General features: G+C 44.5%; 1 protein-coding gene across 1 annotated transcript in view; it reads right to left on the reverse strand.

Annotated features, from left to right (window-relative positions):
• LOC117527681 (BAH and coiled-coil domain-containing protein 1) overlaps positions 1-13694 on the reverse strand; it is a 179275-nt gene that overhangs the window by 62514 nt on the left and 103067 nt on the right. Inside the window, exons 4-10 of the mRNA XM_034190135.1 lie at positions 11838-11963; positions 9322-11619; positions 7827-7941; positions 7534-7733; positions 6230-6391; positions 3952-4208; positions 32-377 (exon numbers count right to left, since the gene is read on the reverse strand). Coding sequence (XP_034046026.1) covers positions 32-377; positions 3952-4208; positions 6230-6391; positions 7534-7733; positions 7827-7941; positions 9322-11619; positions 11838-11963 — 3504 coding nt within the window. The remainder of the gene's footprint in view (positions 1-31; positions 378-3951; positions 4209-6229; positions 6392-7533; positions 7734-7826; positions 7942-9321; positions 11620-11837; positions 11964-13694) is intronic.

The raw sequence follows: 13694 nt of genomic DNA on the forward strand, positions 1-13694 counted from the left end.
TTCATGCATAGATCCTTTTGCTGCTTCTTACCAGGCTCTAGAGATTCTGGGTAGACCTGTGCTGGTTGTCCCTCTCCTCTTTTATCCTGGGATTCAGCCCCCTTGGGCATCTGAGGTGGTGCTGGGCTGATGGAAGGCGAGTGGGGGGCTGCAGCGGCAGGACTAGGAGCGGGACAGGGGGTAGATGGAGTACTTTTCGGATGTGGGCGTAAAGAAGGTGACTGACAACAAGGAGATAAGTGTGCAGTGCAGGCGCCGGGTGGAGACGTGTTGCTCTGTGGTGGGTTGTATGAATATGGCTTGGCTGGTTTAGGTGTTCTGGGCTCAGAAATGAGTTCTTCAAGTTGAACTGATGAATCATCTGGCCTCTTCAACATCTAGAGAGTTAAAAAAAATCGATTTTATGACTACTTTCAAGTTAGATTCCTACAGACTCCATGCAACTGACATCATTAGGTCATAATCTTTATCTTGGTTGCCATGACGGGTTTTGCTTCCGTGTGATATACCCTCTACTCAGACTATACCCATGGCTAAAGTGGGCTGGCCTGTTTTATACCCCAGATGTATTCTGGACTAGTCCAGTTTTGACCCTGGTGTATTATTTAAGTGAGGCTAATACAACCCCTGGCAAAAATTATGGAATCACCGGCCTCTGAGGATGTTCATTCAGTTGTTTAATTTTGTAGAAAAAAAGCAGATCACAGACATGACACAAAACTAAAGTCATTTCAAATGGCAACTTTCTGGCTTTAAGAAACACTATAAGAAATCAGGAAAAAAATTGTGGCAGTCAGTAACGGTTACTTTTTTAGACCAAACAGAGGGAAAAAAATATGGAATCACTCAATTCTGAGGAAAAAAATATGGACTCATGAAAAACAAAAGAACGCTCCAACACATCACTAGTATTTTGTTGCACCACCTCTGGCTTTTATAACAGCTTGCAGTCTCTGAGGCATGGACTTAATGAGTGACAAACAGTACTCTTCATCAATCTGGCTCCAACTTTCTCTGATTGCTGTTGCCAGATCAGCTTTGCAGGTTGGAGCCTTGTCATGGACCATTTTCTTCAACTTCCACCAAAGATTTTCAATTGGATTAAGATCCGGACTATTTGCAGGCCATGACATTGACCCTATGTGTCTTTTTGCAAGGAATGTTTTCACAGTTTTTGCTCTATGGCAAGATGCATTATCATCTTGAAAAATGATTTCATCATCCCCAAACATCCTTTCAATTGATGGGATAAGAAAAGTGTCCAAAATATCAATGTAAACTTGTGCAATTATTGATGATGTAATGACAGCCATCTCTCCAGTGCCTTTACCTGACATGCAGCCCCATATCATCAATGACTGTGGAAATTTACATGTTCTCTTCAGGCAGTCATCTTTATAAATCTCATTGGAACGGCACCAAACAAAAGTTCCAGCATCATCACCTTTCCCAGTACAGATTCGAGAGTCATCACTGAATATGACTTTCATCCAGTCATCCACAGTCCACGATTGCTTTTCCTTAGCCCACTGTAACCTTGTTTTTTTCTGTTTAGGTGTTAATGATGGCTTTTGTTTAGCTTTTCTGTATGTAAATCCCATTTCCTTTAGGCGGTTTCTTACAGTTCGGTCATAGACATTGACTCCAGTTTCCTCCCATTCGTTCCTCATTTGTTTTGTTGTGCATTTTCAATTTTTGAGACATATTTCTTTAAGTTTTCTGTCTTGACACTTTGATGTCTTCCTTGGTCTACCAGTATGTTTGCCTTTAACAACCTTCCCATGTTGTTTGTATATGGTCCAGAGTTTAGACACAGCTGACTGTGAACAACCAACATCTTTTGCAACATTGCGTGATGATTTACCCTCTTTTAAGAGTTTGATAATCCTCTCCTTTGTTTCAATTAACATCTCTCGTGTTGGAGCCATGATTCATGTCAGTCCACTTGGTGCAACAGCTCTCCAAGGTGTGATCACTCCTTTTTTATATGCAGACTAACGAGCAGATCTGATTTGATGCAGGTGTTAGTTTTGGGGATGAAAATTTACAGGATGATTCCATAATTTATTCCTCAGAATTGAGTGATTCCATATTTTTTTCCCTCTGCTTGGTCTAAAAAAGTAACCGTTACTGACTGCCACATTTTTTTTTTTTTTCTTGATTTCTTATAGTGTTTCTTAAAGCCAGAAAGTTGCCATTTGAAATGACTTTAGTTTTGTGTCATGTCTGTGATCTGCTTTTTTTCTACAAAATTAAACAACTGAATGAACATCCTCTGAGGCCGGTGATTCCATAATTTTTGCCAGGGGTTGTATATCCCGCTTGACCAGATTATGATCACCACCTCCCACCCACACCCAAACCACCCCAGTAATCAAGAATACCAAAACAATTTTTGATTTGACCTTATTCTTTCACTCAATGCACTTTCATATTTATTATGTTGCCGGGTTGCAGACGCGCAGAGAAACATATCAGAGTAGAGTATATGGCTTGATGTCAATGTGTGTTGTCTTTGATATCAATTTTCTATGTTACAATAGCATATTATTTATTTTCAATTAAGATGGAAAAACTCCATGAACACTGAAATACTGATTTAATGATGAAAAATACAAGTGGGATATAATCTGTTTAATCAACCACACTATGGTACCATCTTGGGTCTTGGATGGCAATTTCCTGCCTGCAGCATAAATGCTTGCGTGGTCATCTCAAGAGTTGCACCTTGTTTTTGATGTTGCTTTGATCTCTTGTTTTCTGTTTCTTCAGCTTTGTAAAACTGAAGAATGGCCTAACCAGTGGGTCACCCCTCTGGGTCTGTTCTGCTTAAGGTTTCTTCCTCATTATCATCAGAGGGAGTGTTTCCTTTCCACTGTCGCCAGTGTGCTTACTCTAGGGGTTGGTAAGGTTAGACTTTACTTGTGTGAAGTGCCTTGAGACAGTTTTGTTGCAATTTGGCTCTATATAAATGAAATAAATTGAAATTGAATTATACCAGAGAGACAACCAGTCAATCCCAGTGTCCTTGAAAGCATCTGTTGTAGCCAGGTGGAACGTAGGTGCCCCCCTTGGTCTTCTCCAGCAGCTGGGTTCCTCAACACAGAAGTATCTGCGTACTGGATCGTGCACAAAGAAATGTGCCACATGGCCAAAATGCCACAGCTGACATTCATTCATGATGCAAATGATGCTCCTCATCTGCATTTCCCTAAGTAACAGTTCGCTTGACAAAAAAGTCATTCCAGCCCTACTCATGGATCTTCCAAAGACATCTAGTTCCAAAAGCATCTAGTCATTGCCTTTGGTCACTGGTGTTGGATAGTATGTCTCATGGCCCTGTCCTCGGCCGAATTGATAACTTCATATCTCCCCTGGGACGCCATGATACATACTGTCAACCAATCACATAACTCTACTGATCCACGCAGAAGATGTATGTAGAGCGCTGTGTGAGGGCAGCTGTCGTAGCAACTCTCTGTTCAGTGAAGGCATCTTTTAACATGACATCTAAAATTGAAGTCTGTTTCCTGTCAGTCTTTGAGTCTTCTGATTTCGCTCCCCACATTAAACTACAGGGAGGGGATTCGCCAGCTGAAAATCCCCAACACTGGTTAGCTGGTAACCAACGAACCTGTTAAATGTGTCAAAACACTTTGAGGTGCTTTGCATTCCAGTAGCAAAAGGCCTACATATACCCTGAGCAAGTGTCTGTTTTGCCAACCAACATGGTGGAAGAAGCATTGAAGGTCACATGACTGCACTCGTTCCACATGACTTTAATACCTCACACATGCTAGATTTACTCCACTGTTGCTTTTCCATCATAAGGGACATAATGTATATTTTCTGGAAGAAAGTTTCATAGACCAATATGCCATTTCGATCATACTTGTTTGAGATGTTATATCCAGTTCTGTTGTTGTATGTCAAAGTTGTCTGCATAGTCACCTGCACGTTGTTACCGGCTTGATGTTGGGCTTCCATGCTGTGGGCAGCTCTGTGCTGCTGTGGATGTGACTGTGGTTGCGGCTGCTGTGACTGGTGGCTCTGGTGCTGATGCTGGAGCTGCTGATGCTGCTGGAGAGCATACAGCTCCTGTTGCCGTAGAAACTGGGATCGGGAATACACAGCAGGATGCTGCATGTGGGAGGGTGGGCCCCGGGTGCCATACACAGGGGGCCACAGCCCTGGTTGCTCTATCACATCTAATGAGAGAGAAAAGGAGGAACGTGACGGAGGGGACATACACGCTCACACACATCGGGAAACTTTTCTTATCAATTCATCACGTCAGCACACCAGGAAAAACATGCTGTTATCCACATCTCTCATTATATACCTCCCACACACCCATTTCCAAGCAGCAAAACCATTATACATCATTTTAAAGTAATTGTATTCACATTTTATAGCCGCAGCATCAAAAAAATAAAAAATAAAAAAAAAAAATCTCCAAAAGGGCTTCTGACTTCACAAAATAACATCTTCCCAGGCTGCAGCAGAAGAACACTCCCCACCCACAGAACACAAATCATTTCTGAAATACTGCCACAAGAGTTTTCTGGAATGCTGGAAGATCATCATGACAATGATGAAATGTGAACAGATGATGATGATGATGATGATGGCTATAGGTTGACTAGAGGTCAGAATTCTTGACTGGGAGTTGTACATTTGTCTCACTGGAGCATTCGGCTCAGAGGGCTTTCCGCTGAAAAGCCCACCTGCCCGACCAAAGCACAGAAGGGGGTCTGCAAATGGTCCGGCAGGGAGCTTAGTTCCCATGCGTGGGTGGACAACCTCCCACTCAGTCTCCCTGTCATTTTTAGGGCCAGAAGAAGTTAATGTGGGGTGATGTGCTACACCAAAGGCACGGCCCGGGGAGTGGCGGGCCCACACTAAGAGAACTGAATCACTCATGTTCTAAACTGACCCACCCTTTCTACAAATGCTTAATTTGAAACATAAACTTAGCTAATGTTTCCTGTGGAAAAGTCTTTATAGATGCACTTCCTGCGGCGCACAGAAGGAAATGTACCACTGAACTAATTAAATTTCACAGGCTGTTCACTGAATGACTTTTGAAACGTGATCATTCCCATGATCCCACACTCCTGCTTCCTCTGGTGTGGCGCTCTGAGTGTATTCATGGTTGTGTGAGAATGAGCCAATTAAAAGGAAGTTAGTAGGCAGCCCGCTCAGGGTCACTGAATACCAACAGTTCTATTAGTGTTTATTTTTGGGACACTGAAATATATAAGTGACACACTGTATAGAATACACAGCAAGGGTCCTGCTGTTGTACGAGGTCTGTCAATAAAGTAACGGTCCTTTTTATTTTTTTCAAAAACTATATGGATTTCATTCATATGTTTTTACGTCAGACATGCTTGAACCCTCGTGCGCATGTGTGAGTTTTTCCATGCCTGTCGGTGACGTCATTCGCCTGTGAGCACGCCTTGGGAAGGAGTGGTCCCGCCCCCTCGTCGGATTTTCATTGTCTGGAAATGGCGGAATGAAAAGGACTTTTTTCCCCATCAGAATTTTTTCAGAAGCTGTTAGAAACTGGCACCTGGAAACCATTCGAAAAATTTATCTGGCTTTCGGTGAAAATTTTACGGGCTTCACAGAGAATAAGGTCTGTTAGTACAGCTTTAAGGACCCCTTTAAGGACGCTCGGCGCGCCACGGTCCGAGCTGCGACGACGCGGCACAAGCCACCGCACCATTTCTAAGCTGATGGCTCTGTGGATACGAGACCGTCGTGTGCTCTTTCTCTGGTTATCACAAGAGCTGGACATCAGCTATTTTCCGGCAGATTCCACAATTTCACTCATAGTTACTGGACTGGTAAGCATTGAAAGCCGAGATAGACATGTCCAAACTCATCCTCTGACATGCAGAAACGGAGGTGTTCCTTTGTCTCGCTTCCAAAGCAATCAGTCGTGACGCGCGAAGCCTCCGCGCGGCTTTCCATGACCACTCCTTCCCAAGGCATGCTCACAGGCGAATGACGTCACCGACAGGCGTGGAAAAACTCACACATGCGCACGAGGGTTCAAGCATGTCTGACGTAAAAACATATGAATGAAATCCATATAGTTTTTGAAAAAAATAAAAAGGACCGTTACTTTATTGACAAACCTCGTATACTTGGCAAACCTGTCATTTCACCGCTCGATGTATAGGCTTGACTCACAGCGTGACATCTAAAGGTTAAGACCTACCCAGGTGATGGCTGGCAGGATGGGCAGGAGGCTCAGTGGGTAAGACCACCAGCTGTGCTGAAGGATCCTGGGGCAAAGGTAGGACAGGCTGCAGAGGACCTGGCATGGCTGCAGAGAATCCCGGCGGTAGATTCTGGTGTAGGGCTGTGTGCCCGATTCCTGCTTTAGAGAAATGGTTACTGTTTAGATTTTGTAATACATATACTATTTGTTCAAATGAAGCGGGTTACAGATAAGAGACCAGTCTGTCGCAGAGCCACATATAAATGGGCAAACACGTTCAAACACACTTGCACACCTACAGTCAATTTAGAGTCCTTGATTCACCTAACTTGCATGTCCTTGGAAGTGGGAGGAAGTCGGTGCACACGGAGGGAACCCACGCAAACACAGTAAGAACATGCAAACTCCACACAGAAAGGCCCAGGTGGGAAGCGATCCCATGACCTTTTTGCTGCGAGGCAACCATGCTAACCACTAACCCACCATGCTGCCCACTCAAAATCATCCATAACCTTTCTATTGTCCACATATGCACAGCCCTTAGAGGAGCCATACAACCCTTATAAACACACTGAACATGCTAACCCATATGTGATGCATCACTAAGATGTGCCAATCACCAGCTAGGGAGAAAAAAACTGTTTGTTTACCCCCCGCCAGTTGTTCTGAACTCATACCAAGCCGTGATTCTAAACCATGATGTGAACCCAATCATGACTTCTGTGTACCTTTCCACCCCAGCTTACAACCTATATTTCTGGTGAAACAAGTCTCTACTCTCTCTACTCTACTCTCCTTTGATAACTGGGTATGAGAAAAATCCCTTTCTCCATGCAAATTGAATGGATACATATGGATATAAAAGGACCACCTGTCATTGAGCTCTGAATGAATACAAAACTGCATTTGTCCAAACTTTACACTGGCATACCATCATTTTTAATGCATTGCTGGATTTTTTCCTATTGCTTGAAACATATAATTCTAATGAAACTATTACATTTCTACTGGAACTATTACTGTCTACAACACCTATGCAAAAGGGTTAATATAAACTGGTGTATTAGATATACCGGGGATGGATAAAAGTTAATTTTTCCATTCAGATTTGGACATCTCAACTTTGGCCTTTTCCTGACTTATTTACTGGGAAAAAATCCTCCCATCAAAACCAACATTTATTCAGAAACACATGCTTTTGCACAATACGGCATGGATGCAAAATGACATTATTTGGCAGAGGACAAAAACAGTTTTAAATGCAGTTTTATAGTTAAATTACACAAACTGCTCATATTCACCATAAGAGTGTCCTGTCATCCAGAGGGACGGGCTTCCAGTTTTTGGCATCCAGTGATGATGAGCAGAATGTGCAGCAGGATCTCCTAATTGGCCAGACTGGATGGAAGTCCCGCCTGGGACCATGAGATGAGAGGCAAGGTCTCCATGACAGCTGTTGGAGGGATGGATCCTTGCAAGCTCCACCCTTTCCTTATTATCCCTAGTATTATGAAAAAGACAAAAATAAGGTGTAAATAAATGAGCAGCGTAAATATGTTGTCAAATGGATGTAGACATAAATTTATGCTTTTACCTGATATATGTCTCACGGTCTCTGTCCAAGCAGGTTAGACTGATCTGTTCTCCACTCATTCTCTTCCTCTCCTCTTCTGTGGTGGGATCTGAGGGATACATGGATCGGGATGGTCCTGTTGGATAAATGTTGGCTTAACCACTAGTTTTGATTGTTTCATCTGCTGGGGAGGTTTCTCAAGTCGAACACATTACACCCAAGAGGGGACTCTGTGGAACACTGGCAGTTTATTCTAGTACACAACTTTGTTTTTATGTCTGCCCAAACCCATCTCGATCACATTCTTACCTTAAAGTTACTTGAATTTCATCCAACCCCCCCCCCCCACACACACACACCCCCAGAAGGTGACTTGTGTGGCTCAGAGTTTGAAGAAGACAATGCAGAGTCCAACATTTTAAAATATATCAGTAAATCAATAAATATACGTGAATTACAGGATAAAACAATCAGATGTATGTGTCGTGCATTGTGTTCTGCATCGTCTGTTGAACATAAGAGACACTTTGGTCATGGCTTTGCTCAAAACCAAATGGGGCACATCTACCTTTAAGTGGGGGTGGGGGGGGTGACTTTGCTGGGTGTCCTGAAGGCATGCTCTCCCCCAATGGAAAGTTTTAAAAACCTATGGCCTTCTTCCTGGAGCCTAAGGAAATCCTGCAGTCGAAAGCCCTTTTCACACCAGGCCAATGTAGAGTTGCATAATGTGGCGTACCGCCAAACTTATGCAGCTTCACGTGGCAATACCCTGAGGCACGCAATGGGGTCCACAAAATGGGACATTCAGGTTAGAGCACTGCTCCAAACATAAGCAAAGGCATGCAGCCTTTGCTTATGGTGTCATTTGATTTTAGAGGTGTCATTTGATTTTAAATGGCGATTCGCTTTGAAGTTATTAATTCCGACTGGACTCTAACGTGATTCTGCAGAGAGTGGTGCAGCGTTTGGAGCTGGTCAAATGGAATGGAGGACGATTCTCATTTCTTGCTTGCAACAAGACAGGAGTCCCAGTTAATAACTTTAATCTGCACAAAAATGACTCATGATTGACTCATAAATGGCTTTGAGAGGGGTTAAGAAGCAAACTTGCCACTTCTGAAGGGCATCAAAGCAGAGAACCAATGAAGCAGCGGGTCAGCACACTCCTTCCTTGGTTCAAGCGGCAAAGTGGAGCCGTTACATAAGCGGTTGATTACAGACCCGCTGCAGGGTCTGTAATCAGTGTAAAGAAATTATCATTTTCCTGACAAACACCCTCAAAAACAACGGCCGCTCTGAAGGACCGATAAGGGAATCGTTAAGCAAAAATACTATTGATGTCGGTGGATCGAATCATTTCTTAACGATTCTTGAAAAGAAACAGTACTCAATACCCATCCCTATCTATGAGTAATAAAATCCACTGAGAATTGCATACACAAACTTTTAAACACCAACGTAATTGCATTCAGTTTTCTGCGCCCTCGTTATGAAGGTGGTAAAATCGTGCACTTACCTTTCACAGAGGGGTGCACCCTGCCCTGCCGGCTGCTGTGATGACTGTCTGCCGATCGACATGGTGGCTCTCTTTGTCTGGCAACAGCCACCGCAATTCCCACTGGCGGCTGCCGTACCTCGTTTTCCCCATGACCCGGTTCCCCAATATCCCGGTTCCGCCCGCTATAATCAGGTCTTTCACTGTCATTGCCCGGACCCTTTCTGGAAGGTAGGGTCTGTTTGTTCCCCGGTAGTGCGCAATTTCCCCCAGCAGGGCCTGATTTGAGGTTTCCAAGCCCTCCAAAGGGAGTCTTCTGGGAAAGGAGCAGAGGCTGCTGTTGGGTGCTGTACTTCATTAAGTTTTTCATGGCACTGCTCTCCCCCTGCGTCGTGCCCTGGGGCTCAGATTGTTGCTGCTGTTGCTGAGTGAGGGGAGGTACCGGAGGAGGTTGGGGAGGAGGAAGACCCATTCCTGTCTGCTGCTGTTGAGTATGTTGCCCACTTGTACTTCCTAACTCCATGTAAGATTTCCTCGGCTCTTCTTCAGACTGTGACAGGTGGTGTGCAGGTCTCATGACCCAAGGTGGCACTGGGGGCTGCTGGAGATGGTGCTGCCCACTGTTGCTGTTGTAACCATAAGCAGACATGTCCAGCTTCCTCTTCAGCTCCTGACTTGTCCCTTGGTTCATCTCAGCTGGAGAAGGGGCATCTGGGCCAGGACGCCCATGCTGCTGATGGCGAATCCTGGCTACTTTTTGGCCATCTCTCTGTAAGGAGCAGCTCCCTCCATTGCCAGGACCAGGAGCATGTGTTGCCCCAACACCATTATGTTGGCCCATACCTTTACTTCCAAGTGGAGATGAGTTAGGTGGTGGCCCTGGATGGGAACAATCTCTGTAGGGAGAAGAGCTAACAGAATGGGTGACAGAGTGTCCAGGCTTGGGCCCCTGGGGCAGAGAAGATCTGAACACATCCAAGTCCACACCACTGTTGATGCACTCTGCACTGCGTGAACGCGCAACTTGATGCTGCTGTTGGGGATGTGAAGGCTGTTGTTGTGGAGGTGGGGGAAGCTGTGTAGGCTGGATGTGTAGGTGATGGGAGTGCATCCAATCTGGAGCCTTCTCTGTCTTTCTGTATGGGTGTTGCTGTTGCTGTGGTTGTGGTTGTTGCTGTTGCTGTGGTTGTTGCTGTTTTCTGTGCCAGTTACTGTGATGTGCACCACCTCCATTCTTCTCTGTTACCTTGTCCTTGGTATTGCCACTTCCCCCTCCATTGCCGACCCCCTGGCATTCTGTGTTACCAAGCTGAAATGGACCACTGGATTTGTCCCCAAGGTCAGCTACAGATGGTACAAACGTAGGCCCTGTGACTTTAGGATCTCGCCCTCCATTGGCTGGTCCTCTCTCATGTGAGGTAGGATTGGCTAGAGGGGCTGGAGGGGGTGGGCAGAAGAAGTCTGGATGGTGATGTGTATGGTGGGAATGATGTGGGTGATGTGGGTGACTGGGATGGAGCTGGAGGCAGTGAAAGCCTCCTGGATGCGGGTGGGTATGGGGATGTGCATGGGGATGGGGGTGAGCCCCCCCAGCAGCGGAACCCATGTGCAAGGGTGGGGCTACAGAGTAGGGCAAAGAGTGGTGGAGGGGTGCCTGACCCCTTTCTAGACAGTCTGAAGCTTGTTCGCTGATCCTCATCTCCCCACTCACACCCTCTTTTGTACAGCGACTACTGCCGCTAGACCCCATATGTCTGGCCTGGGAGTTCCCCGCACCCCCAATTGCACCAAGAGCTGTGCTTTCACCTCCACAGCTGGACATAGAGACCTTCACTCCTGCTCCAGGACCTGAATCTCCATTTTGCATCTTGCTGTTGTGCAGGCAAGCACTGAGGGGTTTGCCCATGGTCTGAAGGTGTTCCTTTCTGTACTCCATGTTGAGGGAAGCCTTGTGCCTCTCTAAGGCTCTGCTGTTAACCTCCTCTAGGGGCAGTGAGTGTTGTGTATAGTGGGGATGTTGTTGATGAGACTGGGAATGGTGGTGGTGTGTGGACTGGGATGGCTGGTGGCTGTGGTGCTGTTGCCTCTCTTTAATCTCCTGTTTGCTGCTCGATCTCTCCTTTTCTTTGACAGAAACAACTCCTCTCTCTACAGATCCTTCTTTATGGCCTTTATGTAGACCTGTCCCCACCCCGGGATCTCTATCTCTACTACAGGACCCCTGAGAATGTCCTGAAGTTGCCCTTGACATTGGTGGCAGACTGTGATTGGCTGAGATGATAGGAGGTTGTGGCGGGAGACTACGAAGATAGAAGTTCTCTGAGGGTGGAAGGAGAACAAGCCATGCAGTCAAGACAAATGCATCAGTTGAAAAAGGAAAAGGCAATGACAGAATTATGTTATTCAGCTTCCGTGATGGTGTCCCTGGGCATCTTTGTATCAATATCCCAAATCAAATTAATGCATACTACATTGTATAAATTGGATTTAAATGTCTTATTTCTGTCTGATTAAATTTTAATCATCTCGTGCCTCACCTTTTTGGGTGTCATAGAAACGGTGCTGCCCGTAGAGAACGCCACTGTTGGCATGGTGATCCAAGTGGCTCATGGGAAGGAACGTGTGAGCCAGACTCCCTGAGAATCGAGGATACCCTGGAGCTGCTAAGATGGATAGCGAGAGAGGGAGAGAAAATAAGAGCAGAAAAGGGAACAAGAATTGATAAGACAGGAAAATAACCCCGGCGATTCAGTTATTCATGATAACTCGGCATAATCCTTCAGGTCCAATGCAGCTGGTGGTGTTCATACGCAAATAAGTCCTGCCTCTGCTTGTCATGTTTGCCTTTTATGTTTAAGTTTAGAATGCAAACAAGACAACCTTAGTCTCGGGGATGGTTGTAATCTATAAAATTTGTCTTTGAAACATACTGCACTTTATATCTCTCCTGGTACTTATCCTGGAAAATCTATCCAATAAGAATAGATTTGAGTCATGCATTTATGATGACCTATGCAGCAGGGAAAAGGCTGATAATAGGTTAGGAATTTTACCCAGTATTACACAAAGAACACTTGGGGAGCAACTGCACCATACTCAAATGTAAATTAATTTTTGCAATTGCACATTCAGAAATATAAAAAAAAATAAAGGACAGAGAAAAAGATCACTGCAATATTTGGACAAAAAAGCAACATTTTTATGACCCACTCATATAGATATTGTGGAACTGTAGCATCAAAACAAAACGATGTTCATCCAAACATTTTGCATCACATTTTAAAACAGGCCATTGGGTGTTTAAGAAGTTATTTGCTGATGACATTGCTATAATACTGCATGTCTTCTGTGAAGCTTATTATGTAATGTTTACTGAAATAAAAACCTATTGCTGGTGAAGTTCATCTATTTTGTCCATGGCAGCCACAAGGTCCAGAAATTGTGAAAGAAAGCATAAGGCTAACCTATCAGTTATTACCATGTGAGGACGAATGGCTGGAAAGAGCAGAATGCAAGTAAGAAGGAGATAAAATTCAACATTTTGTGCTTGTAATATTATGGCTGTGCATCTCAACTCTTATAAAATGAGCCAATAAGTATCTAGGTTCACATTCAAAATGAGGTGGGCTTCATAGATAATTGGCAAAGCTTCTGGGGAAAACCTGGTCTTGTTAGGAGAGACGGCATCCATCCCACTTTGGATGGAGCAGCTCTCATTTCTAGAAATCTGGCCAATTTTCTTAAATCCTCCAAACCGTGACTATCCAGGGTTGGGACCAGGAAGCAGAGTTGTAGTCTTACACACCTCTCTGCAGCTTCTCTCCCCCTGCCATCCCCTCATTACCCCATCCCCGTAGAGACGGTGTCTGCTCCCAGACCACCAATAACCAGCAAAAATCTATTTAAGCATAAAAATTCAAAAAGAAAAAATAATATAGCACCTTCAACTGCACCACAGACTAAAACAGTTAAATGTGGTCTATTAAACATTAGGTCTCTCTCTTCTAAGTCCCTGTTGGTAAATGATATAATAATTGATCAACATATTGATTTATTCTGCCTTACAGAAACCTGGTTACAGCAGGATGAATATGTTAGTTTAAATGAGTCAACACCCCCGAGTCACACTAACTGCCAGAACGCTCGTAGCACGGGCCGGGGGGGGAGGATTAGCAGCAATCTTCCATTCCAGCTTATTAATTAATCAAAAACCCAGACAGAGCTTTAATTCATTTGAAAGCTTGACTCTTAGTCTTGTCCATCCAAATTGGAAGTCCCAAAAACCAGTTTTATTTGTTATTATCTATCGTCTACCTGGTCGTTACTGTGAGTTTCTCTGTGAATTTTCAGACCTTTTGTCTGACTTAGTGCTTAGCTCAGATAAGATAATTATA

The sequence above is a fragment of the Thalassophryne amazonica genome, chromosome 16 (genome assembly GCF_902500255.1).
Source record: "Thalassophryne amazonica chromosome 16, fThaAma1.1, whole genome shotgun sequence".
NCBI classification, from domain to species: Eukaryota; Metazoa; Chordata; class Actinopteri; order Batrachoidiformes; family Batrachoididae; genus Thalassophryne; species Thalassophryne amazonica.